Below are 26,428 nucleotides of genomic sequence, written 5' to 3'. Positions count from 1 at the left end.
AGGTCTATATCCCCGATATGAATTTCATACTCTCAACAAATTCTTCGCATAAAACCGTTAATGTCACACATGAACTTAGTATTAATCTCAGATGTCGTGGTTCACCATCTAGCATTATAGCCATTGATATCTATGTGTGATGGGATACGAATTATGAGTGAACTAATTTGCATCCTTAATTACAAAAATTAGCTGGGGTCTTATATATACAAGCTACAGGCCTACTGACTATATGCTGAAAATCCATATGTACATGTATTCATGGTTTTCCTACATTACATGATTAAGATGCAGCATCTTATGTTTTCAGGCTGCACAATGGACCCCAAGTCATGTGCTCTTATGAAAAGGATCAGGGCATGGGGCAGTTTGCTTTCTTAGCTTTTTAGCAATGTTCATCTGTCTCAAACCCATATTTTCAATTCAATCTTAAGAAATTAAACTTACTGATTTTGGGACCTCCATAAATTTCAGTAGTGGTCAGATATTGTATGTGAACATGAAAATATTGTGAAGCACTTTAATTAATATAATTTGGTTCCTCATCCTAGCCAGACTCGAACTTATTGTTTGTGAAATTAAAGCATGATATTGACACATGTTATCTCTCTTTTCTCTCTGGGATTTCCATTTTTTTTTTTAATGATATTATCTGCTAGCTAGGGCAAGAAGGGCAGAAAGTGCCCACCACCTCTGTGATTACTAGCGATCGATCTTGACATTCCGCGTATACATATTCTTAATTTTTCATGTCATAATATTTAGGGCAACAAGTTTATAGAGTACTCATCATTGTTCTCATTCACTCTCATTACTGTTCTTACCTAGGGCTTTCAAGGCTAGCTAGATTCTTGCACAACCCTCACTCCATAGTTCCACATGGCGGTACCTTGGTTCCTTTGCAATATGGGCACCCTTTCCCCTAAGGTACATGGTTTGGAGAAATGTAAGCCAATGTTGTAAGAATAAGTTATTCTCATGAACTTAACATAGTATCAGAACAAGTGTACTAAGATGAGCGAGAGATGAATGTTGTAAGTTTGAAACATGTAGAGTGTATTATATACATATATATATGTATATGTATGAGCACATGAGCATCCTTTTCTTGCACCCACAGGCTTAACAACCTAGTCTCTAGCTAGTCATTAGGGCTTTGCTAATTGAAGCTCAATATAAAGTGTTACCTTTGCTAAAGGTTAAAAGGGGACATGCATGCCAAGTACTAATTACTTTAATTTTAGTCTAAATAGAATGTTGTGGAAAATGGGGTATCACAGATTAGAGTAACATGGAAAGAACACTTAAGATATAACAGCTTCTTTTCCTTTGTTTACACGGCTACAAAAATTGACCCCTGAAAGATGCCTTTCAAACCTACGTTCATTGTCTAAGCTCTGTCACAAATTCATCCACATATGGAATTGTCATATTCATCAAGTCATAAATTAGGTTTTCTATTTTAACTGCACTGTTAACCAAAAAAAGGCTGAGCGAATACAAAAGCTCAATGCATACGTTTAAGCACTTAAACTGCAATTTATAGCCTTAGCTAGTCACCGTTCAAGCTTAACTAAACTTTGGTAGATGTTTGAATGCATACATAGGTTAATATTTTTAACCACTTAAACCACAATTTACAGCCCCAAAGGGCCAAACCAATCACAAATCAAGCTTTAACTGCTGAAACTTGTTGATGGATTGTGACAACGACAATTTGAATGCGTCTCCAAATACCCTGAATTTAACCCTTATGTTAAAACGATCGCCCGGGCCTCACTTCAAATTCGCAGCAAATTCCAGACTGTATATGTAGAAAAAAGTTCAAGAGTACCTGCTTTATTTTTTTTAATTATGTTTATTTTAGTTTTGTATTTTGCTTTTATGCATGCAACATTCCAACTATATTATATATGGATCAGATCTCATTGACTTTTATTTATCATCCATCTCTTGCACGAGAGCATGTGACAGAAATAGGAAATTAGTACAATTTTAAGGTTGGTGGTGGTGTAGGAATCTAATTCCCCTATCTAATCAATCTTTGCAGAATATTTCTTCAACTCATATCATGCAGAAAAAGCAGTGGTACTCACTGTAACAGTTATGCAAAGGAAAGCTTATAGCGTTGCAGCTTTTGCCTCCATTACTTGTTCACTTGCTGTCACCTCTTCCTCCCACATTTACCCATTAAAATTACATGGGGTTTTGTAATTTCTTATTTTAATTTGTATAATAATTATGCTTATCATGTCCTTATTTTTTTGCAAATTATATAATATGGGTTTTGTCAGAAGGAGAGGGATTTGAGAACCAGTAAATCTGAGATTAATAAGCAGACAAATCCCAACCTTGATCTGCTAACGTGCTTTAGCTTTTTCGGCTTAAAGATAGTGGTCCAATATATTCTGCATTGCAATCTACATGGCTTCCTAATTTTGATTAAAGTTGACGTAAGATTAGACGCAGCAAATCCCAACATGAACAGTAATCAAGCGTGAAAAGTTTTTTTCTTTTAAGTTTTTGGAGTCCGATTTGGCCCGACGATACATTTTTAAAAAACAGAACGATGAGACGATTCAAACTCATCGCATTGTCATGATGTATGATGGATTTCCGGCATTTGAGGATGTTTGGAGGGTCAAAACAAATGTTAATTCATTTCTAGTTGTTTTGTTATTTTCGGATATTAAGTTATTTCTTGTTTATTCCCTTTTGTTGTTAGGGTTTTGTGAAACTATTTAAGTGTCCTAAGGGTTGTGTTTTGGTTTATCTTTTCATTCAAAAAAATTTAGAAAACAAGAGTTTCTTCAGTATTTCTGGTATTCCAGATTTTTGCAATAATGACCATTCGAAATTCCTTAACACATGTATGTTCCTGCTCTATGTAAGAGTTATGTTTATCTTCTTCTTTTCTAAGGAGTCTTTTTGTATTTTCTTCTGCATGTTGCATTTTTAATGGAATTCCAATTGACCAAAAAAAAAAAATGAAATTCCTTGACGCACAACTTCTGCTTTGTCAAAATTGAATGTGGAGTGGTGCAAATGAATGTATTTGCCTAGTTTTAGGGCCACAAATTTGGGGCACCATCTGGTCTTACAAGAGCTACTTGAGGAACTAGGGGTTTTTCAACAAGCCTAGCAGATAACTGCTCTGTTCATAGGCTCATACCTTGAAACGGCCCATTAGCTTTAAAGTCCAATAAGAAACTTTCGTTGGTGTTGGATGTGCTGAAACGTAATGTACTTGGTAGAGAAATATTAAGAAAACTTTTTCAAAAGTGGAACTTTCTACGAATTCTCTTTCATCTCATGTTTTTTGCATGAGAATTAACGTTAAACTGTAAGATGACAGATGGTTCATAAAAAGTCATGATTTTAAGAGTTTCTTTAACATTTCTCTAGTGCAGTAATGTAACTACACGAAACAACACGAATAACAAGAAAACAATGTCATAATCATGACTTATCAACACAGTTGAACAATGACACAACAACAATCTAACGATCTTGATCTCAACATATAATAGTGGGAGTAAAGATGAAAAGGAAACGGGTTTGGTATGTTATTAGTCATTAACAAACTAGGCCAAGGATTCAATTCCCTCCATCCACTACAACAAAATGAGAAGGAAAAAATCATTTGGGGTTGAGTGCCTTTTTGTTTTAAGAATCATGATGAACATAATAACCCCTTAATGAGAGATGTCTTTGTTTGGAATGTATGTGCATTCCCCTCTCAATTGTTTTATTGTGCAAGTAATGCATGATCAATTAATGTGAGAGACAAATATTTTACGACCATCACATACAAGGATCTATGCCTCTTAGCGAAATGATAGAAATATTTAAATTAACAAGACTAGCATTAATCACCTAACATGTTCGGAATTGTTTCTAGAATCGATAAAAGTGTTTTCTTCTAAACAAAAGCACTTTGACAAAAACTTGAAAGTGCTTTAGGGTACATAGGAGCAATTTATGCTTATTTGCACTTTCAATTGAATTTCTAGGAATAATTGAATTTTTTTTATATTTTTTATATTCATCTATTAAAGCACTTCTAAGAACGCTCATGAGCAGAATTACAAGTGTGTTTGGAAGTCCTTTTAAAATAATTGAAAGTGTTTTTTATTAAAGTGTTTTTTAAACCAATCATTAATAAAAATGCAAATGAATCTTGGAAGAGCACTTAAAGTGCTCTTTGGAAGAAAGAAGCACATAACCGGTGCTTTTTCCAAAATGCACTAATGCTTTTGGCACCCAAAAAGACTTTCACCAAAAACGTTTCCCTTCAATTTATATACATGTAGCCAGTTCTAAACCAACCTATTGCATATTTGCACAAACCTTTTGGTATCCAAAAACACTTTCATTCAATTGGGTTTTTATCACAAAATGGTCCTTGAGATAGACCAAACTCTTCATTTTCGTCCCTCACTTTCAAAATCAATAAATGTCGTCCCTGACATTCACTACCTCAAATCAATTTGGTCCTTCCGTTAAGATTCCATCAACTATTCTGTTAGTTTGTATGTGAGACCCACAAATCCAATCAAATGGTGACACGTGGATTACACAAAATAAGGTTTTTATCTCAAATAGTCCCTGACATTGATCCAACTCCTCATATTGGTTCCTGAGTTTCAAAAATTGATAAATTTGGTCCCTAAATTTCACTACCGTACATCAATTTATGCCCTTCTCTAATGTGGTCCCACCAATCCAATTATATGGCTCAAAGTGGATTGACTAAGATTCTAAAAGATGCTAGGCGTTAATCAGGTGGCGGGCTGGGGCCTAGCACCTAGGCGGCTAGATGGGTGTCTAACTAGATGTATTTAAGTAAATCTGTTATATTTTGTGTAAATAAGTGTCTATTTATACTTAAAATATATATCTGCTTACATCATAAATTACAGAATAGAATGATATATATATTATAAAGTATTGAAACATAATGAAAACATAAGGACACAAGTATATAATGTGTGTTATTCAAAAAAATAATGCAAAATAAAAGTTATCTATTTTATGTCTAAGTAAGTCGCAACCTAAGCGGATGTTTAGGTGGGTCTGGATAGGCTAGGCGCCCTTTCTAAATTTTCAAACGCCTAGGCATTAATCGGGACGGCTCTAGGTGAGGATTTTTAGAACAGTGAGATTAACTATAAGAAACTATTTTTTTAAGAGAACCAAAAGAAGAGTATTCTGCACTAGCATTTTTCTCACATCCCACAACCCTAATTGGAAAAAAAAAATCAATCTAAATTCGATAAAATTGAATCTAAATTCAATTCAAATTTGATAGCATTTAGGATTATAACCAACTAGAGAGAATGAGGAGTGGGTTCAAGAGGCCAAGTGCTTTAGCGGTGTCATGGTGCCTTCCTTTTCCTTTTGAGCATACCCTGATGAAAACGACGACTTTTTTTTTCTTTTAGTTTTGATTTTTAGTTTCTTAGTTTACTTTTAGTTTTAAATCTTAAAAAAAAATAGTTTCTTATAGTTAATTTATGTGGTGTCATATAATTGGATTAGTGGGACAAAAAGTATTAACAAAACTTTAACTGAAGGATTAAATTGATGTGCGGTATTGAAAGTCAGGGATCAAATTTATCAATTTTTGAAACTTAGGGACCAAAATGAGGAGTTGGATCAATGTCAAGGACCATTTGCGATAAAAAACCCTTATCTTGTATAATCCATGTGTCATCATTTCATTGGATTTGTGAATCCCACATACAAACTAACAGAATAGTTGACGAAATCTTAAAGGAATAACCAAATTGATATGTGGTAGTGAATGTCAGGGACAACATTGATTGATTTTGAAAGTAAAAAATCAAAATGATAAGTTTGATCAATCTCAACTACCATTTGTGATAAAAATCCCATTCAATTTATATGCATGTAACCAGTTCTAACCCAACCAATATGAATTTCAGTCGTGTTTGAATTAAAAACCTTTTCAGAAGCCCAAAGTTGAAGTCAAAGCCCAATATCACAAAACGCCGTCGTCGTTGAGACGAAATTCAACAATGAAAAGGACCAAAGAGAAATTTCCAACGACCAACGAGTTTACCAAAAGGCCCAATCAGATAACGCAACGAAACCGCCACCATCACCACCGTCCACTATACTCAAATCCAACGGCCCTAATTAAACCGAACATTCTCGACACCCTCCCACCAAAATTCGTAAGTTCCCGATACGAACATTCTAGACAAGCCCTCCGTCCGTCCTACTATATAAACACCCATTCACCACTCTTACTTCACCACCTGTGACTCCAAAAACCTTATCACCTCAAAAATATCTCAAAAGCTCTTCAATTTTCTCTGCGGTTCTTTGCTTGTTTGATTGATTCTCTGCGGTTGCAATGGCTGGAAAGGGAGAAGGTCCGGCGATCGGGATCGATCTCGGAACGACTTACTCGTGCGTCGGTGTTTGGCAGCACGACCGCGTGGAGATCATCGCCAACGATCAGGGCAACAGGACGACGCCGTCTTATGTGGCTTTTACTGACACCGAGAGGTTGATCGGCGATGCGGCCAAGAACCAGGTCGCGATGAACCCCGTCAACACCGTCTTTGGTAAGAATCGAAGTCCTTTCTTTACTTGCGAATTTTTAAATGTTATGATCTCTTTTTGCTTTGCATGTTAGGGTTTTTACTTCAATTTTGCTGTGTACTGCTTGATCTCTGCTTCAATGGCTGATTTTATTAATTTCACTGGCAAAATTTGCCGCTTGTCTAAATTTTGCTGTTTTTAGATTTCTATTACTTGAATTTATGAGAAGAAATGAAGGAAAGTTTATTTTCTTTAGAATTATTATCTTTTTGTATGATACCATACGGCGCACCATTCTTGTTTCGGCACAAATCTCTTCATGTTATGGTTGTTTAATTTGTGTGCCTTTAATCTTTTATATAGCGAATTAAAGAAAAGATGGATTTTTAATGTAAAAAGAAAATAAAAGAATAATCTTTATTGTTATTTTCAGGATTTGTTTAGTTAATACTAGTAGACTATTAAATATTGTCATTGGTGGTCAGGGCTTTGTATTTTAGTTACTGTGTTCAAAATTTTACTTGGGTTTGTTTAATTGTTTATTCTGATTAGCCTTAATAATTTTAGCTTGATATTATACTTTGTTTCGTGTTGTGCATTTTTAATGAATTAGTGTTACTAAGCGAGCTTTGTTAATTTTTCAGATGCCAAGCGGTTGATTGGTAGGAGATTCTCTGACCCTTCTGTCCAGAGTGACATGAAGCTCTGGCCTTTCAAGGTCATTCCAGGACCCGGTGACAAGCCCATGATTGTTGTCACATACAAGGGCGAAGAAAAGCAGTTCGCTGCTGAAGAAATTTCCTCCATGGTTCTCATTAAGATGCGTGAGATTGCGGAGGCCTATCTGGGTTCATCTGTGAAGAATGCCGTTGTTACTGTTCCGGCATACTTCAATGACTCTCAGCGTCAGGCTACCAAGGATGCCGGGGTCATTGCCGGCCTTAACGTGATGCGTATTATCAATGAGCCCACTGCTGCCGCTATTGCATATGGTCTTGACAAGAAGGCAACCAGTGTTGGTGAAAAAAATGTGTTGATTTTCGATCTTGGTGGAGGCACTTTTGATGTCTCTCTTCTCACCATTGAGGAGGGTATCTTTGAAGTGAAGGCAACTGCTGGAGACACCCACTTGGGAGGAGAAGATTTCGACAACAGAATGGTGAACCATTTTGTTCAAGAGTTCAAGAGGAAGCACAAGAAGGACATCACTGGAAACCCAAGAGCTCTTAGGAGGTTGAGAACTGCTTGTGAGAGGGCCAAGAGGACTCTCTCATCCACTGCTCAGACCACCATAGAGATTGATTCTTTGTACGAGGGTGTCGACTTCTACACGACCATTACCCGTGCTAGGTTCGAAGAGCTTAACATGGATCTCTTCAGGAAATGCATGGAGCCAGTTGAGAAGTGCTTAAGAGACGCAAAGATGGACAAGAGCTCTGTCCATGATGTTGTGCTTGTGGGCGGTTCTACTAGGATTCCGAAGGTGCAGCAGTTGTTGCAGGACTTCTTCAATGGAAAGGAGCTCTGCAAGAGTATCAACCCAGATGAGGCCGTTGCTTATGGTGCCTCTGTGCAGGCTGCGATCCTGAGTGGCGAGGGTAACGAGAAGGTTCAGGATTTGTTGCTTCTTGATGTCACTCCTCTGTCTCTCGGTTTGGAGACCGCTGGAGGTGTGATGACTGTTTTGATTCCGAGGAACACTACCATTCCAACCAAGAAGGAGCAAATCTTCTCTACCTACTCGGACAATCAGCCTGGTGTCTTGATCCAAGTATACGAGGGTGAAAGGACAAGAACCCGTGATAACAACTTGTTGGGCAAATTCGAGCTTTCCGGCATTCCTCCTGCTCCAAGGGGCGTTCCACAAATCACCGTCTGCTTTGACATTGATGCCAATGGTATTTTGAATGTCTCTGCCGAGGACAAGACTACAGGGCAGAAGAACAAGATTACCATCACCAATGACAAAGGAAGATTGTCCAAGGAGGAAATAGAGAAGATGGTTCAAGAGGCTGAGAAGTACAAGTCGGAAGATGAGGAGCATAAGAAGAAAGTGGACGCCAAGAATGCTCTGGAGAACTACGCCTACAACATGAGGAACACGATTAAGGATGACAAGATTGCCTCCAAGCTCGATGCAGCTGACAAGAAAAAGATAGAGGATACGATTGACCAGGCCATTCAGTGGCTTGACGGAAACCAGCTTGCTGAGGCTGACGAGTTTGAGGACAAGATGAAGGAGCTTGAGGGCATCTGCAACCCGATCATTGCCAAGATGTACCAAGGTGCTGGTGGTCCTGATGTCGGTGGCGGCATGGATGATGATGTTCCTCCTGCTGGTGGCAGCGGTGCTGGTCCCAAGATTGAAGAAGTCGATTAAGCTGGTTTTTGTCGATCCAAGTTGTGTGTTTTGAAGAAAGCGGTGGAGGTGAAGCTAGTTAAAGTGTTGTTTTGTTTGTAGTAGTATGATTTGGGATTCAAGTTAAAAATCCAAGATCTCGGAAGTTTGGTGATCTTGGTCGTTTTGTTGAACATCGGATTGCTGTATTTGGCCAATGAAGCCTATTTTCTTTCTAATTTCTCTCATGGTTATATTGGTTGTCATGAGTTTCATCTGTTCGCTTCACTTTTGACTCCAGCTCGTACATTCACCGGGCGCCCGCTACAAGTTTATTCTGTTTCCCGGCGAGATAAGTCGGTCGCAGAACTCCTCGAACTATAGGATTCATTAGAGAAACAAGTAATGCATAAATGATTTGGAACAGCCGAGAAATCTTTCTGCTATGCGTAGAAACATGTTTATGCTAAACCACTGTGGCCTGAAACCTGCCTTGCAGCCTCCTCTTCCATTTCCACAAGTTGACAGCAGAACGTTTCAACGCCGCGCGCGCCTCTTCCTTCAAAGATGTATGCATCCTTCCATGATAACGGTATACAACTGAGTTCAGAATGTTTCATGGTCCGACCTTGCTCTTGTCAAAAAATTACAAGTTAATAAAAGATAGTCTACCTTTGCATTAGTATTTCAACTAAGCATGGCTGAAAAGGAAGAGTTTTGAGGAGAATGGGTTACCTTCCTTTAGCAGCAGCTGTGATGGTATTGAGTTGCCCTTGCCAGTTGGAAGACAGCATACTCTGCAATTGTTTCTAGGTCATGAGATTCTTGTGCCAACAAAACCATGAAAAGTAAAATGGATTGAGAAAAACAGAGGGGATATCAATACCTTGCATTTCTCGGAAAATGTCGAGATGGTTGCCTTGTTGGCCTTCAGGCTTCAAGGGTTCCGCAGTTTGTTCCCTAGAATTCGATTTGGTTTATTTTGCCTTTTGAAACTTGAAAGTTGAAACTCATATCATTTACTTTATAAAATTTAGCAGAAAAATTTAACCTTTTTAGTATTACCCTTCTATAAAATTCAAAATTCACTTGACATTGTTTTAGGTTTGTTAATTTTTTATATGAGTTTGATTTGGATCACTCAGGCTAATCAATTCCTTTTATTTTATATATTTTTCTTTTAAATTTAATATTTTAATTATAAAATATTGACACATAATGGAGATTTATTATACAATAGCATAATTTTATTGAGTGTGTTGTCTTATGTTTCACGAAGTGACTTGTAAGTTTTAGAGAAAAGAAAAATTATACGAGTTAAATGAAACAAATTTTGAATTTCAAAACTTTACAAGAGTAAAATGAAATCAAATAGAATTCTAGGAGCCCTAGCTAAAAAGTAGGGCTGAGATTTTCATTCCGGCTAGACGACGACATCCGAAAACGCTTTAAAAAGGGGAAACGTATCTCAGCCGTCGAATTCGTACGTCGCACTCCTCCGCAAGTAAAAGCCAAAAGCTGATTGGAGAAGCCCAAGTACCAGTAGGATCTCCGAACTCCATCTCCTCGGTCTCCGGCCAATAAGATCGGGCCATGGCTTCGGAGATATTCGAGCGTGACCGGCACTTGACGTTTCTGCAGATGATGTACCAGCTCCTGCCCTCCCCCTACCAGTCCCAAGAAATCAACCGCCTCACTCTCGCCTACTTCGTCATCTCCGGCCTCGACCTCCTCGCCGCCCCCGATCTCCTCGTACGTCGACGTTTAGTCAATTTTCCTTGTTGAAGTTCCAATTTTAAATAAATGATTGAGAAAGTTGCGATCTTTGATTTGGTAGCTTGACAAGGAAGCAGTTGCCAATTGGGTTCTGTCACTGCAAGCTCACCCGAGAAGCAAATCCGAATTGAACAATGGTAAATGGGAAAATTTGATTTTGAGTTAGAATTCGGTAGGATCGATTCGAATTGCATTGAATTTTCTTTCGTTTAAGTGTGAATTCTAGTTTAAATCAATAAAAATTTGATCTTTTGATTTGTTGTAGGACAATTTTATGGTTTTTATGGTTCCAGAGCTGCTCAATTTCTCAAGAGGTTAATGACAATGGGGTATGAGGCAACGAACTAGTTTATGTATTGTATTAGCTGAACTGTATTTTGGGTTTTAACCGGTTCCGGTAATTTAAGCATATATGATTTACTTTCTCCTGTTTCCTGTTAGTAATTGTTTAGTATGATCTTCGTGTAGGCTTTGAGTTGCAGTGTCAGTAACTTAGCCAGCACGTATTGTGCCGTGGCTATACTTAAAATCATCGGCTATGACTTGTCCAGTATTGACTCCGAGTCGATACTGATGTCAATGAGAAATCTTCAACAGCCTGATGGAAGGTATTGTGGTTTACATGAAAACTTACAGCCATTTCTTAGGGGATATTATGAGGTAGCTGGACCAATTTCCTGATATTTTCGACTGATTTTGGCAGTTTTATGCCTATACATACAGGGGCCGAGACTGATCTTAGATTCATCTATTGTGCTGGTAAGATGGTGAAACCTTTTATTTACGTACCTTTTATGCCGTTTAATTCAATATACTTGAAAATGTAGCATCAATTTAGCTGATTGATGTACCAGCGGCTATTTGTCATATGTTGGGAAATTGGAGTGGCATGGACAAGGAGAAAGCCAAGGAGTACATATTAAATTGCCAGGTCTGTATGGCAAATGAAATTATCCTTGCAGAATTATATTTTCCATTTGATCAGTAAATCTCCAAATTCTAGACATCACTGCATGGATATATAACCATATTTTGTAAACCAAATGGTATGGACGTTGATGATTGGATTATTACTTAAATGTTGATTAACGTGCTTATTTCCTATGAGACACATCATTTTGTTTTGCAAATTTAGTTTAGAAATTTGGTCTCCCTAGCATTACCCATATTACTTATACAGAAGTGACCTTGTTCTTTCAGTCATACGACGGAGGTTTTGGGTTGACTCCTGGTTCAGAATCTCATGGTGAGTTCTTTTTACAGTCAATGTGATCCATTTTGTAAGAATGTGTTAGTTGTACTTATTTAACAATCATGAAGTGTCCCAATTTTTTTCCGATTTCCTGACCGGTTGCGTGCTTGTTAATATTTTATTGTATTTTGTATTTTCTTTTCGGTACAAAAAAGTTTAGGGGGAGGGAAGGAGGCTACCCCATCCATACCAGTTGCTTGTTTGTTAATATATCACTCGGTTTTTATTTTGTATTTACTAAAGAGGAAAAAAGTGTAATTTCTTCTTGCACTGGCTCATATGTTGTAAATTCAAAAGGTTTGAAATTCTTTTTCTCCAATGATACAATATCCACTTTGGTGACACAGGCGGTGCAACATATTGTGGTGTTATATCTCTCAGGTTAATGGGATTCATTGAAGATGATATTCTCTCTAAAGATACAGAGTCTTCCATAATAAATGTGCCATTGCTGCTGGATTGGTGCTTGCAGGTTTATTTCCTCACCTAATCTCTTCAAGCATGACCAGTTCCCGAACTTTGCATCTGAAACAATGGTCCCAAACTTTGCATTCTGATAAGCAATTTTAGGTTCTCATCCCATAATAAAGATTTCTCTCATTTTTTTTGTACGACTGCAGCGGCAGGCAGCTGATGGTGGATTTCAGGGTAGACCCAACAAGCATAGTGATACATGTTACGCGTTCTGGTAGGTGGACAAACGTCCTTTGGCAGTTTCACACCGTGTTTGAAATTTCATACCTTGACAATGGACATTTGCTTGTGCAGGATTGCATCAGTTTTGAAGGTTTTAGGGGGCCACAAATTCATTGACAAGAAAGCCTTACATGGTTTTTTGCTGGCTTGTCAGTCCGAGGTGCCTTACCTCTTCTTTCCTCATATTAACGTATGATACGATAGGGGAGAATGTGAAGTTTCCTTCAGATTTGTCATGGAAAATCTGTTATTACTTCGGTCATGCATGCAAATTTATGATTTTATTTGATTAACCTCCATAAACATAGATCCTTTGGCTATGATGATAGAAACTAGGAACACATTTGGATATAAGTGCAAGTCCTTGTTCTTAGGAAAAAGAACGGACCAATAAAGTGCAGATAGTATAAATTTCTTTGTGCTTAATTTCTTCGGCAACAGCATCTTTTGTAAACCTGAGGAATGCCAGTATTGCTCCTGACTCCTGACTTCGATGTTTTGTCTTTGTGCTTTCATCAGTACGGTGGTTTCAGCAAGTTTCCGGGGGATTATCCAGATCTCTATCACTCCTACTACGGGTTCACCGCATTCAGCCTCTTGGAAGAACCCGGCCTGAAACCACTCTCTGTTGAGCTGGGAATGTCTGCCATTGCTGCCATTGGAATCTGAGCTGATAATTTTTCATGTACGTTGGCTCTGTATTTGTTTATTTATTTTTGGGTGCTTTTCCATGTATTCATTCGTGTTCTTCATAAATATAATTAAATTTCCCCCCATTCATTATACTGCAGGTTCTCTACAAATCAATGTTTTAAAAGGTGAAGGCGTAGGCGGGCATTTTATGGATAGCCCCGCCTATGCGAAAGTCTTGAGGCATGAGGCAAAGCCTTTTGGAACTAAATTTTTAGTATATATTGTATATTGTATATAATATAAAACTTTGTGAAACAAATTAATCAACAATCATGCGAGCAATCAAACTGAGTAGTATTAAAATTAGAATACTGAAACCTACTTAAATTTTGAAACAAATTGTGATGGTGTGAATAATTTTGAAACAGATTGAGGGATGAGATTGGGGTAAAATTGAAATATGGCATGGGGAGAATTTAGGATTTGAGGAATTGGGAAATTGGGAAATTGGGGATTGAATTGGGGAATTGGGGATTGGGTGAAGACTTAGCCTAAACGGGTCTTTTTGGGCCAAAGTCCGAAAAAAAAAAAAAAAAAAAAAAACTATCTTTTTTCTTCTTTGTGAAAACGTCATCGCAACACAACATTGAGCCATCCCAACCTTCAACTTCGAGGGTCCTAGAAAATTTCAAGCAAGAATTCGAATCGATGAAGAGATCTGGGAACGCCCAGCAAAACGCCTTAGGCACGCCCCAACCACGTCTAGGTGAGTTTAAGTCTTTTTCCATTGATAGAGGCATTTCCATCACCACCACCACCTCACCTCCAACGGCGCCTAGGTGCATTTTTAAGGATAGTGCTATCCACATACTTATTTTTACCTTCAACACACTCCTTTCAATTTTCAACATTCGGATCATATAAATTGAAGAAAATCAATGAATAAAAATTAACAAGAATGTGAGAAATAATAAATAAAAAAAATGTGTGGATATCACTACTTTTTAAAAACTGATACAAATAGAGGTGAATTACTTTGGCCACATGCAGTGGGTGGTAAATTTATTTTTCGAAGTGACTTGGTCTTTAGCATGTGATTAGCATTTCTATCAATCATCATCTCACGTTTTTAACTTTCTATCGACTAAGTCCTTATGTTCATTAGTTTCATTAGTTGAACCATAAAGTTGTGAAATCAAAATTCACTGCTCTACTTGTTTTCCCTCCATTCGTCCTTGATTTGTTTTATTCGAATACCTAATAAAAAGAGAGTGGTATATGAAATGAATAAAAAATAAAAGAAGGGGTAAATTTTTTTTCTTGATCTTTGTGGTGAGACACTACTTTTAAATCGATCCCTGTGGTGAAGTTTGTTATCAATCATAGTCCAAATTGAAATTTCTGTCAAAATCTCATCCACATGCAGGGGTAAAAAGGTCATTCCATTCTTTTTTCTTTTCTTTTTAGTAATTCCACTTTTTTATGATTAACCAAAAAAAGAAGGATTTAGATCTTGAATTTGGACTTTTGACTCTCTTGAAATGAGAAAGTTTGATAATATGAACCTTGTAATTTTATCGTTTATTTATTCTTTTATTGTAGCTCTAAAAGTTTTAGAAATAAAAAAAATTTATGACCATATGGCGCTTTACGATTGGTTGATGGAATCAATAATAACGAAAATAACAATTTTGCCTCTACAAATGACAGAAGAATAAGGAAAAATCCAATTTGGACCATGTTTGATAACGAATTTCATCACAGGATTACAATTAATAGGTTTTTCATCACAAGAGTCTATTTAAAAGTAGGGTATCACCACAACGATCACAAAAAAGTTTGACCAAAAAAAAAGGTAGAGTGCAAAAGATTAATTTCTTATAAAAAATAAATAAAAGGGTGATGGCGGAGAGATTAATAATTTGGTCTAGTTTTATACATCTTGTGTAGGGTGATTAAAAAGATAGATATAATAAAATATAGAACTGGTTCCAAGGCAGATTATTTCTAAGGTAAGATTTTTTTGCTAAGATAATGATGTCGTCAATGAATTAAGATTATGTCATTTAAGGAAATGAGAAAGTAAATGAATCAACGTAAAAGTAGAAGAAGGGAGAAACTCGTACTTTTTCGATTTCATGTGTTAGTAAGCACGCATGAAAATTAAAAAAAAATAATTCTCCTAATCATATTTTAGTAAGCGTAAAAAGTTTGAGAACCAAACGATGAATAAATACGTGTAATTTTTTCTTCGTATTTGAGTGCGTATACATTGGAGGGTCATGATTTAAGCCACGAATCTGTCAGCACAGAAGATTACAAAGGGGACAGTAAAAAAGCAAGAGCTGCACCTTTCGGCAAATTCCCACAAGTAACCTTCACGGGGCAATTTGCTTCTCTTTGTTGTTTGGGAAAATGCCCAAAGACATCACCTCACAGGTGGTAAGGTAATGCTTTCTTAATCGGTTACTTGTCATGTTACTTGCTAATTCTATGTTTTTTTAGCTGAAAAAGGGTAAATCCGTGTGTAATCTTATCCACATTTGTAGTAAGATATTGAACTAGACCTAGAAATTGAGACTGACCAAAACAAGTGGCATAAACATGCCAGAAAACATTGGATGGCAACAATGAGTGTTCAAAGGGTGGGAATGACTTCTACGAAACGAGATATCTCTGCGACGGGGAATGGCTACCGAACAATTTTTAAGCGTTTTACAGTAGGCTAGAAAAAGTGATGGTGATACCAATATATTGAATTCATATAGGAATCATACTTCTACAGTGGGTCGGAAAATTTGAATGTGATACCAATTTATTGAACTCATGACTTCAATATATTAGACTCAGAGTCCAATATATCAAACTTAAGAGTGTAGTACTAATATATTGAACTCACACTAATGTAGCAGTCGTGTTTAGAAGTTAAACGCAAAATACCTAATTCTATATATAAGTATCACACTCACTTAGACCACTGTGGACGGCCTTACCATGTATATTTTTGGGTAAAATACAATGTTAGGTGTTCAAAGTTTCTCACATTCATTATATTACTGGTCCAAACCACGTAAAGTGGTGTCTTAGAGGTGCATGTAGATCTCTCTCCATTGTAGCGGTATATTAAGCAACTGCATGTTGCGAAAGTCTCTCATTTTATTGTGATGGTATTTCAAGTAATTACATATTATTATATTGTATAGTTAGCTTGAAATACTGATACATTTTCACGTGGAGAAAGACAAGAACACTAGTTCTGTAGCATCCTCACTCACAAGAAGATTACAAGTATGAGACAACTTAGGGAAGGAGTAGGATTTTCTTCCCTCTTTTTTCTCTCTTCTTCTATTTGAAGGATCACATAAACCATATCAACATCTTATATTAATTTTTTATATAAAAATAAGAAAAAATAGAAAATATAGGAGGATGAGAGATAATCATAGTTCCTTGTCACATATGAAGACTAAATAAAACAAAAGAACTTCACAGTCAGAGGTACCCCACTTACAGAAAACCCCATCTCTCACCATCATTTTCCTGCAAATATGTTCTCCCCCCACCCCACTAGAACTCATTACATTCCAGGGTTTTCTACATTAATCTCTATTGCTAATCAAATTTAACAAACTATCCAAAAATATAATTAAAAAAACAAAAAAAAAAATTGTAAAAAGATTGGTTCAGGAAAACTCTAATGTAAATTGGGTTTCCTCCCAATTGTTGATCTGGGAAGAACCTGTGAAGTGCTTGATGAATGGCACTCTTCTTTGTTCTTGTCAACAATTATTGTGATAAAAGAACCATCTTCCTCAACATTTCCATCAATTTTCTGTGCTTCTTCCTTCAACTTTGCTTTAAGTTTCTCCTCAGCCATCTGCAAGAACTTGAATTTTGGAGGAGGAGAGGACCTCAGCCTGTTGAATTCTGCATCAGTTTTTGACTCAAAGTGTGGGTTGAATCCCTGCTGAGGAGTGAGAGGAGGTGTGAAAAGTGTTGGAGAACCAAGAGGTGTCAGATATGGAGTCTCAAATCCCACAAGCAAATCACTCAGACTCTTACTCCTAGAACCCTTCTGGCTCCTCCCCCCACCATCCTCTGACTGTTGCTCCAAATCCTCCCTTGTTTCCTCCACAATTGTGAATAGATGCCTTGGGGGGGGCCCCACCAGCATTCTGCAGCCTCATGAGCTCAGCATCCAAATCATCCTCCTCATACGATTTGCGCACCAGATTGTTGCTGCTGCATGGCTCATGGACAAGGGTTTCTGACATTCTCAATGAGGCACAGATATCTGTGGGGCTTTGAGAGGAAGTGCAAGTGCTTCTTCTCCAGCAGAACATGTAGAAGATTTCCTTCTGTGGGCTGCTGCTGTAGCCATTGTCAATCTCTCTGTTGGTAAACCTCTTCTTCCACCACAGTAAATAGTAAAGCTCTGCAATCAGAGCTAAGAAAAGGCATCCAAAAACCACACTTAAGCCAAGTCCCACACTGCTCAAAGATTTCATCTTTGCCATCAAATCTCATCAGAAAGCTACTGATTTCACATCAATACAACCCAAAAAAATAAAAATAAAAAGCAAGCTCAAATTAACCACAGTTATTTTGGGAATTGCCCAATTCACCAGAAACTCATGAAACTAAAGGGAAAGGTTAATTTTCTGGGAATTTCTGAAAAAGTTCCAAACTTTTCCATGAACACCGGAGAAACCCAAAAACCCAGATAGTAGGAACTCAGTAACTAAACACTCCTTACCTTGCTTGCTACTTTAGGGGAAAATAAAATTGCCCAAATGCCCAATGGCTAAAAACTCTCTCAAAGGCTTTATCTTTCTGAGAAAATCACCCTTTAAATCATGAAGCATGATGACAAAAGTGCTTTTGAAACCCACTAATACAATTTGCCCACCCGGACGTGGATAATCACAGAAAATTGGCAAATTGCAGAGGATTAAAACAAAGAAATTACAAACAAAATAACTGGGAAGCTCTGCAAAAACAGCAGTAAAAATGCAGAGGAAGAGAGTCGGAAAATAGGCAAATATGGGCCGAGAGGAGAGGAGAGGAGTGGCGTTGTTCGAGGGAAATTTCACATGGTAACACAAAGACAAAGAAAGTGACTTGTCGTTTTTTGTTAGATGCTAAATCTGCTCACGGGAAAAGCAGCTTTTTTCATATCTCAATTTGCAAAATTGAGGGAAAACACTGCAATATTATTTATATAGAGCAAAACTGGCTGTGTGATTGATTCTGTCTTTGACTCTGACTCCAAGGCCAAGTGGTTGTGATTAAATCAGAACTTGGTTAACGGTTCAATAATTAGCGGGGCTTGCAGAGATTAATCTTCTGACAAATGCATATACCCTTTCCTCTTTTCAAGAACATAAATTATTCTCAAGTCCAACTCTATATGCGTCCTAGGAAAAGAAGCCTCTACGTTGCGTTGTATTATTAAATTAGTACGTTACATGTAAATTTGTTTCATATAAGTTATTTTTATATTAAAAAGTATTAAAATATGGGTTTGATTCAATTAGACTATATTGTGTTTATCTTCTACAATTGCCACTGTCACTAAGAAATGTTGTTTTGCACTCTTTCATACGTATTGCTTCTAATCTGTTATGAAAAAGAATTACATGCGATCTTTTTGGAGTGCTAGTGCTAATAATACCAGTATCTTAATTGATGGTCATGGACTAATGCTTGTCGAGATTCGTCATGCAGGTAGCTTCGTCACGGCAGTTTCTCTTTTAGGGGAAAAACTCACAGAGGCATTTCAGCATTTTTCTAGTCACCATCATGTGATTCATCAACGTAATAAATCAACCATTATTTTTAGTGGTTTTTTTTTTTGTGTTAGGGGGGGGGGGTGACACACCCCGACCGAGATCAGGGCGTGACCCTTAAATGTATATCTCATCCCTACCTAGCACGAGGCCTTTTGGGAGTTCACTGGCTTCGGGTTCCATGGGAACTCCGAAGTTAAGCAAGTAGCGCGCGAGAGCATTCCCAGGATGGGTGACCCATCGGGAAGTTCTCGTGTGAGTTCCCAAAAACAAAACCGTGAGGGCGTGGTCGGGGCCCAAAGCGGACAATATCGTGCTACGGTGGTGGATCGGGCTCGGGAAGTGGTGCCCCCCAGGCGGGGATGTGACAATTTGGGGGTGTTTCTATAAGTAGACACATTATTTTCAGTATTTAATGGAGGTAAAAAAACTCATGAATATATGTAACCTTCCAAAATACTTACATGTGATGTAACAGTTATATAAGGGATGATATTAGGGAAACTAAATTTTTAGAACATTTTCTAGAGATCACATGATGTGATAATTGATAGTTAGGCTATTTTTAAATGATTTAAAGAAGAAGTAAAACCATTAACAGGTACATATTATGTGGTTTGCAATTACAAAACAAGGTCTAAAAATTTACTCTCAAACATTTTTGTTATATGAATTGGGGACTAACTACATCTTTTAACCAATTATGGCACCCTGGAAGCTGGATTTACCAGGACTCTTGTTTTAACCATTTTTTTATGTTTTGGGTTGATGACCTACAAATTGGGGGCCCGTTTTATTGCAGCATCCTAGTCAAACCCATAGAAACAGCCCAACATAAAGCTCAATTGAGCATTCACCAATTTGGAGGAGGATTCTCTATCCATCTATTCTCATCATTTTCCATCCCCTCCTCTCATATATTTCTTTTTGTTTTATTATTTCTATAAAAAAAATCAATATAAAATGTTGACGTGGCTTAACCGTGACCATTCAAATAGGGCATGGAAGGGTAGAGAGTTTAGGAGGGTAGATAATCCTCCTCCTATCAATTTTCCTGGCTCTATCATTACATCAATAATAAGACAACCTCACTATCACATCCTATAGCTTAGATCGCATAACTACAACGATGGGATGGTCCAGTAGTTGGGAATCAATTTTAAGCCCGTATTTCACGCGACACGCCATGAGTTCGATTCTTGTCGCTGGTGAATCGTACGATGACGGCCAAAGAGAAGCTGAAATGCTTAAAAAGAAAAAACTATTGCTCTTAAGGGCTTAGAAAAACTTGAATAATGGTGTCCAACTACGTCATCTATTAGGGCATCCTCACATCCTATATTTTGTTTCTATTTAACTATACATCATACTAAACCATGCAATTTTTTTTAACAAACGATATTATCTACAACCGTGCCTTTTTTTTTGTTGTTGCAAAATTCTTGACCATCATAAGAACATTCCGGCTCACCGAACCCCGAAACTCTACAAATGTGGAACGATTACCGTCTACGGCGTTGCACTGGCCCGACAAACGGGCAAGTCGGATGAGAATAGAGCCACATGTTAATGCATGGAACGTGAAACGAGTGGTTGCACTCCGGCAAGGTACGATAATTTTCGCCTTCTTCGTACTTGCCTAGGCACACGGCACACATGCCATCTCCGACCAACTCTAGGCCCACAACCTTTCGACACTTCTGTTGGGCCAAATTGGTTTGGGCTTCCAAGCTGCTTACTGCCGGGGCCTCAGGCTGTCATGCATTACAGGACCCGCACGACGCCGTGTCAGTTCTTCTTGGGGGATTTTCCGGCCACTGAAACATACACCAATGCAGATCATCGCAAGCCCACACAGGCCGAAAGCAAGTAGAAAATCCAAGGGTTCAGACGTTAACAAGAAATTCATGGTAAAAATTGGAGCTTCAACTTTGAGGCGGGCTATGAAATGGCTAAAATGGCCATTGGAATTATATAGAGTAGGCGATTATAACAAGGGTACCATTGTCTTATTCTGTGCCTAATTTGGTCGCTAAGCACAAAAAATTAACGTCGAGTCCTATGCAGAAAATTGTATTAAGGAAGTTCATCCATCTAACACTAGCTGTTTTCACTTCTTGGGTTATTCGCTTTTTAATTTTTATACGTTATGAATACAATGACATATTTACACAGAGAGGTGATAGATTTGAAGTACGTCACACATAATGAGTAACCGTAATCATTTGGTTAGAAATTTTATTGATGAGAATCAAACATAAGGCATTCTACTTAAAAGTAAAAAAAAAAAAATATATATATATATATATATATCATGATTTATGTGTTAAGTGAAATTTTCAATTAAGTATTAATCAGTTAATAAGACATTACCTGCTTGTTTGGACTTACCGCACAATGTTTTTAAGGGAAGTTGAGGTTCTACTATGAAATTAGTTGACAGCAAGTAGTTTAATTTCTTATAAGTCAATTCAAGGGGCATCCTCCTATCAATGTGAAATTCATTTTTAGCATAGCCTTCATGTGGGGCGAACTTTTTGTATTTTGTATTAATATTTTATTTATTTTTTAGTAGTGGTTGACGTCAGCCTTGCGTTACTTGCACTTGAGCCTGTGGATTTCCGCCTGATGGAGAGCCCAAGCTCGCCTAGAGCCCAACCGATTGGACTGGGCTAGAGCCAATTGTTGGGGGATTGGGGCATTAAATAGCTCATCATCAAGTGGATTGCTCAACGCTGGAAGTTCTCTAATACCATAAACAAGTTAAAGTTTCACTATAAAATCAATTGGTAATATAGAGAGTAGGTAAATTTCTCATAAGCCCATGAAATGTCTCTCATCTCACCAATGCAGGATTCATTCTCAATAGTTTCTCATAATCTGAATCGATTATTTTTTTAGTCATCATCGAAAACTTATTCCTGTAATATTTCAGTCAAACCAAAATTTTAGTCATCTCTTGTGACAACTAAACAGACGAACATTTTACTAAACATAATATTGTTGATAAACAGTAAAAGTTTAGAACAATAATTAAGTGGCTTAATGAATTTTTATAAGTGTAATATTTGAACGAGTCTATTAACGACTCAAACGAAATCAAACTGTGAAGTGAGCTCAATTAACTCACCAAATTTGTTAGGGTTTATCCTAATATCGAACTCCAAATTCCCCCTGTATCAACCACTCTTATCTCCTTTAGTCAATGATTATTGATAAGATTCTCAATTAAATAACATCCAATGGTGTCAATTCAATAATTAAACACCCAATGGATTAAACAAGGGCCGAGATACAGCCTCCACAGAAAAAACGTATGTACTGATGGGAAGGTGTTATCCATGACAAAAATGACAGCTTCTTTCTTTCTTTTCCTTTGGTAACATGGAGCATAAACAATCATATTTCTTCTTGGTCGGATGTTTGAGTGCTTGTAATTATGCTGTTTAGTGGAGGTGGTTAATGAACCTTACAACCCCAGTTCGAATATAATATAATATTAAACAATTGATTAATGATATTCTAATTTGTTCAGTGTTGTTTAATCTTTTACTGAGTGAACTTCTGGAGATTAGATTAATACAACGACGAATGTGTCGACTACATCTAGAGCTACAATCACAATGAATTTAGATCTGCTGCATAAAGTGAAAAGACTTGGCTAAACAAAAAACCATCAACGTCATTAAACACAGTTTAAACTACATATTCTCACAACAAGAGAGATTAAAAACTCGCACAAACATATTGAGTGGCTAGCTACCGTTGAATATATCTCTTACATTGAAAGTTGGGAAACAATATTGGTGTGGTTAGTACTCGTCTCTTTGAATATTTGACATGGTATTATAGCAAGTTTGATTGTGGATCTTTGTTGTGCCATGACCGATTTACCACATTTAATGTAAGACCATGCTTCTACACTTAATGATCAAGGAGGGATTGATTTCATGTGTAGCCCATTATATAGTGTTCTCACATGGGAGTGTGTCGAATATGTCGCACATGAAAAATTAAAAAAATAAAATACAATATATAAGTGTATAATTTCACTCTTAATACAACTAAAGCCTTTGGTGTAAAACCCCCGCACGTACCATCTTATGCAAGGATTCTAGGTGGCAAGATGCTGCATATCTGACAGCTACAACTTATTTCGATCGAAGGTTTGTTCAAAGTGCAAGCTATTTGTTTCCTATGAATATGAGCGACTTTTAAACTCACTAAAATAATCAGGCAAGACTCAAGAGTATAATTAAGAGTAGACAAGTGGATGTCTCTTTGAAAATTTGACAACCACAACTTATTTCGATCAAAGATTGGTTCAAAGTGCAAGCTCCAAGATGAACGGTTTTAAAGGCACAAGTAATCAGATGGTGATGAGAGCCAACAGGTGCTATCAGGTACCGTTTGGTACGTGGGATGAGACAGAACGTAATGGGACAAGGCGTTCCGTCCCACGTTTGGTGTGCCAATTTGACTGGACGAGTCGTCCCGTGGAACAAATTTTAATCATTTTTTGGTTCCACCTTACCCCCCTGGAACGACTTGTTCCAGCCTATGGGACACAATTTTATAATTTTTTTGGACAACAATACCCCTCCTCTTTTTCATTAATTCCACTGTCTACCCTCCCTCTCTCTTGTAGACTCCCTCTCTTCAAACTCAATCCCAGCAAACCCATTCGAACCCAAACCCAGCTTGATGAGATGCTCTCACGGCGGCGCTCTCCTGAAAGCCCTCAAACCACTCCATTTGAATGTCCTCAAATACTCCATTGGAGCCAAATTCAAACAACCCATTTTCTAATTCTCCGCAGGTGTAACTGCAACTCCATCTGAAATCAAGCAAGGTTTCAGAAGAGCTTTTTCTGCTCCTTGGCCTCAGAAGCTTCGTTACCCTCCCTCTCTCATGTAGCCTCCTCCTTCACCACAAACCTAGAAACCCAACTATGGCTAACCCAAACCCGGTTAAAGAGGAGAACATGGCTGCCAGTTCAGTCCCTTCGCGCCCCACCTTCTCTCCACCTTCTCCGACGCTTCGACGAAGCCTCTGTAAATTGAAAAAAAAAAAAACAATTTGGGATTTTTCTGTGTTTGGTTTGAAGAGAAAGAAATTAAAAGAAGAGAAATATGGGTTTGAATTGAAGAGAAAGAAAATGAAATGAAGAGAAAGTGTGAGTTTGATTTTTACTGGGATCAATTTGGGCATGCAAAGAACAAGAAACATATCGTTTGGTATGCAGACGGGACGGGACGAAACAGAATGGGACGGGACAAGACGGAACGGAACGGAGCGGGAGCAAAGATGCCCTCGGATGGAAACAAGGAGGAAGAAGAAGGAGACGGAGATGTTATAATTTTGTGTTCCACGGATATGGAACGAGTCGTTCCAGGGGGGTGAGGTGGAACGAAAATTCACCCAAAACTCGTCCCGTGAAACAACTCGTTCCACCTGTTTTAGGCGCACCAAACGTGGGACGGAACGCCTTGTCCCACTCTGTTCCGTCCCGTCCCACGTACCAAACGGTAAAGAGAAAGCAGAGAAATGGGAGGGAGAGAGTCAAATAAAAAGGGTAAGTTAGTCATTTAATCCCGTTCTGTTCTGTTCCATCTTGCCATTACCAAACATGACATGAAATCTTTATTTCGTCCCGTCCCATTACATCCTGTTTCGTCCCATATGCGTACCAAATGGTATCTTAAATAAGAGGTTGGGGTTTGATAGTAAGTAAACTTGAGACTCGTTGCTCATTGAGACCAAGCGAGAGAAGCATCATTGCTTTCAGCCCACCACACACATCTCTCTTCCCCCCCCCCCCCCCACCAAAAAAAAAAAGAATGTGAGAGAAGCATCATCTTGTGCATACACGTGCATGAAACTCTCTTTTTGTTGCAATCTTTCGGTGTATTCAAAGCATTAGACGAATTTCAGCCTTCTATTCTATACGATATGTTTTGGGTTCGATTTCTGATGCTGGTGAATAACATGATGGTGGAAAGAAGAGGGTGAAATATTTTCAATCCTAGAAAGATGAATTGTCCCAACAAAACCACCAATTGATTTTTTTTTTTTAAATAAAAAAAAACATAATCGCTTGATATTATTTTTCATTTAAATAGATAAATGTAATTTTATTTAGATTTATGTACGCTAAATGTTAAACATATCAATCCAGACGTGTACTCTTATTAATATTATACTATTAAGAAAGAAAGAAAAAACATGAAATGGCTTATCAATATATCCGCTTTTTCTATAATTGCTTTGGCGTTGGCTCCAAGAAGAAGCACCTAGCCATCCTTGACAATTATATATGATACGTGCGAAATGGAAAGCCAATAAGCGTAACGTGTGAATGGTGATAATTTGATCAGTTTATAAATTTCCCAATTTTCATGTGCGAGATAAGGACATTGGGGGTTCACACTGACTCACACACCGTCTATTTCCGAAACGGCAATGTTGTTGACTGGTAGTCGTACGTATAAATATGTCAAACATGAAACTCCCACCCCTTTTTTGGATGCCAAATTCCATTTCCCACCTAACCTTATCATTTCATAACAATACCTCTAGAGCTATAACATAATTTTTCGCCATTCAGTACATCAGTCTGGTAAGATTTATTTTCACTTGTAAATGAGGTGTTTAAAGTTCAAATTTTTTGGATGACAAATTCAATATCAAATTAGATTATCCCTTATGTGGCTTAATCAAACTTATCATCCTTTAGCTAACTCCTCCTTTTTTTTAGCATAAAATATATCGTTGTACTAAAAGAAAACACAGTTTTTCTATTTTTTCTTCATCAAGTTAGAATTTCTCTCTTAACTAATAGAGAAGGGGTTTGAATTTTCAGCCTCCTCCTAACATTCTTTGGGGTAAATTAAAAAAAAAAAAAATCATGAAAACAACTAAATTTAATCGGTAAGACAAAAGTTGGTATAAAACTACTAAGCCTATAAGACCATTCCAAAGGAGATGTCAAATCCTAAGTAGAAAATCATGTAATCAAATTTGAAGACAGAAGCAAGCTCCAACCGATATTACAATTTTAAATGGACTGACATATGAGAAAATGTGATGTCAAATAATTTTTAATTATTTTATTGTGTGCGTCCCATTAATGCACCAATTATAGATCTTGAAAATTTATTTTAATTGATTTCTTTTTAAAATGGGTCCAACAAATATCATTTATAAAAATAAAAATAAAAATATATCAGTTAAAAAAGAGAAAATATAACATTGTCATGTCAGCCATCAAATTAACAATTAACAATTATTTTTTGACATCTGCATTAGAGATGCTAACGAATTTAGTTCACACGTCATCAACAAAAAACTTCTCGAGCACGTGATGAATAC

General features: G+C 37.4%; 2 protein-coding genes across 2 annotated transcripts; both read left to right on the top strand.

Annotated features, from left to right (window-relative positions):
• The first annotated feature begins 6,288 nt into the window (after window positions 1-6,288).
• Window positions 6,289-9,150, top strand: LOC125480137 (heat shock cognate 70 kDa protein 2). Its single transcript, XM_048590487.1, has 2 exons — window positions 6,289-6,596; window positions 7,218-9,150. Exons 1-2 carry the CDS (start codon window positions 6,383-6,385, stop codon window positions 8,951-8,953), a joined length of 1,950 nt encoding a protein of 649 aa, XP_048446444.1. The 5' UTR covers window positions 6,289-6,382; the 3' UTR covers window positions 8,954-9,150.
• A 1,141-nt stretch (window positions 9,151-10,291) lies between these two features.
• Window positions 10,292-13,639, top strand: LOC125480109 (geranylgeranyl transferase type-1 subunit beta-like). The gene is given in 13 exon segments (XM_048590386.1): window positions 10,292-10,663; window positions 10,749-10,824; window positions 10,953-10,996; window positions 10,999-11,016; window positions 11,156-11,295; window positions 11,391-11,446; window positions 11,542-11,618; window positions 11,888-11,933; window positions 12,287-12,411; window positions 12,560-12,627; window positions 12,708-12,795; window positions 13,155-13,320; window positions 13,427-13,639. Coding segments are annotated over 12 exon segments (1,047 nt in total). The 5' UTR covers window positions 10,292-10,504; the 3' UTR covers window positions 13,305-13,320; window positions 13,427-13,639.
• The last annotated feature ends 12,789 nt before the right edge of the window (window positions 13,640-26,428 follow it).

The sequence above is a fragment of a genome, unplaced genomic scaffold (assembly GCF_019419815.1).
Source record: "Pyrus x bretschneideri cultivar Hongxiangsu unplaced genomic scaffold, Pyrus_bretschneideri_v1 Contig32, whole genome shotgun sequence".
NCBI lineage: Eukaryota > Viridiplantae > Streptophyta > Magnoliopsida > Rosales > Rosaceae > Pyrus > Pyrus x bretschneideri.
This window is presented reverse-complemented; position numbering and strand designations above follow the sequence as displayed.

Bases quoted from the DNA above. Each gene is read 5' to 3' on its own strand.
- LOC125480137 (XM_048590487.1), top strand. From the start codon at position 6,383: ATGGCTGGAAAGGGAGAAGGTCCGGCGATCGGGATCGATCTCGGAACG. The intron at 6,597-7,217 runs GTAAGAATCGAA...TTAATTTTTCAG, and splicing joins CCCCGTCAACACCGTCTTTG to ATGCCAAGCGGTTGATTGGT.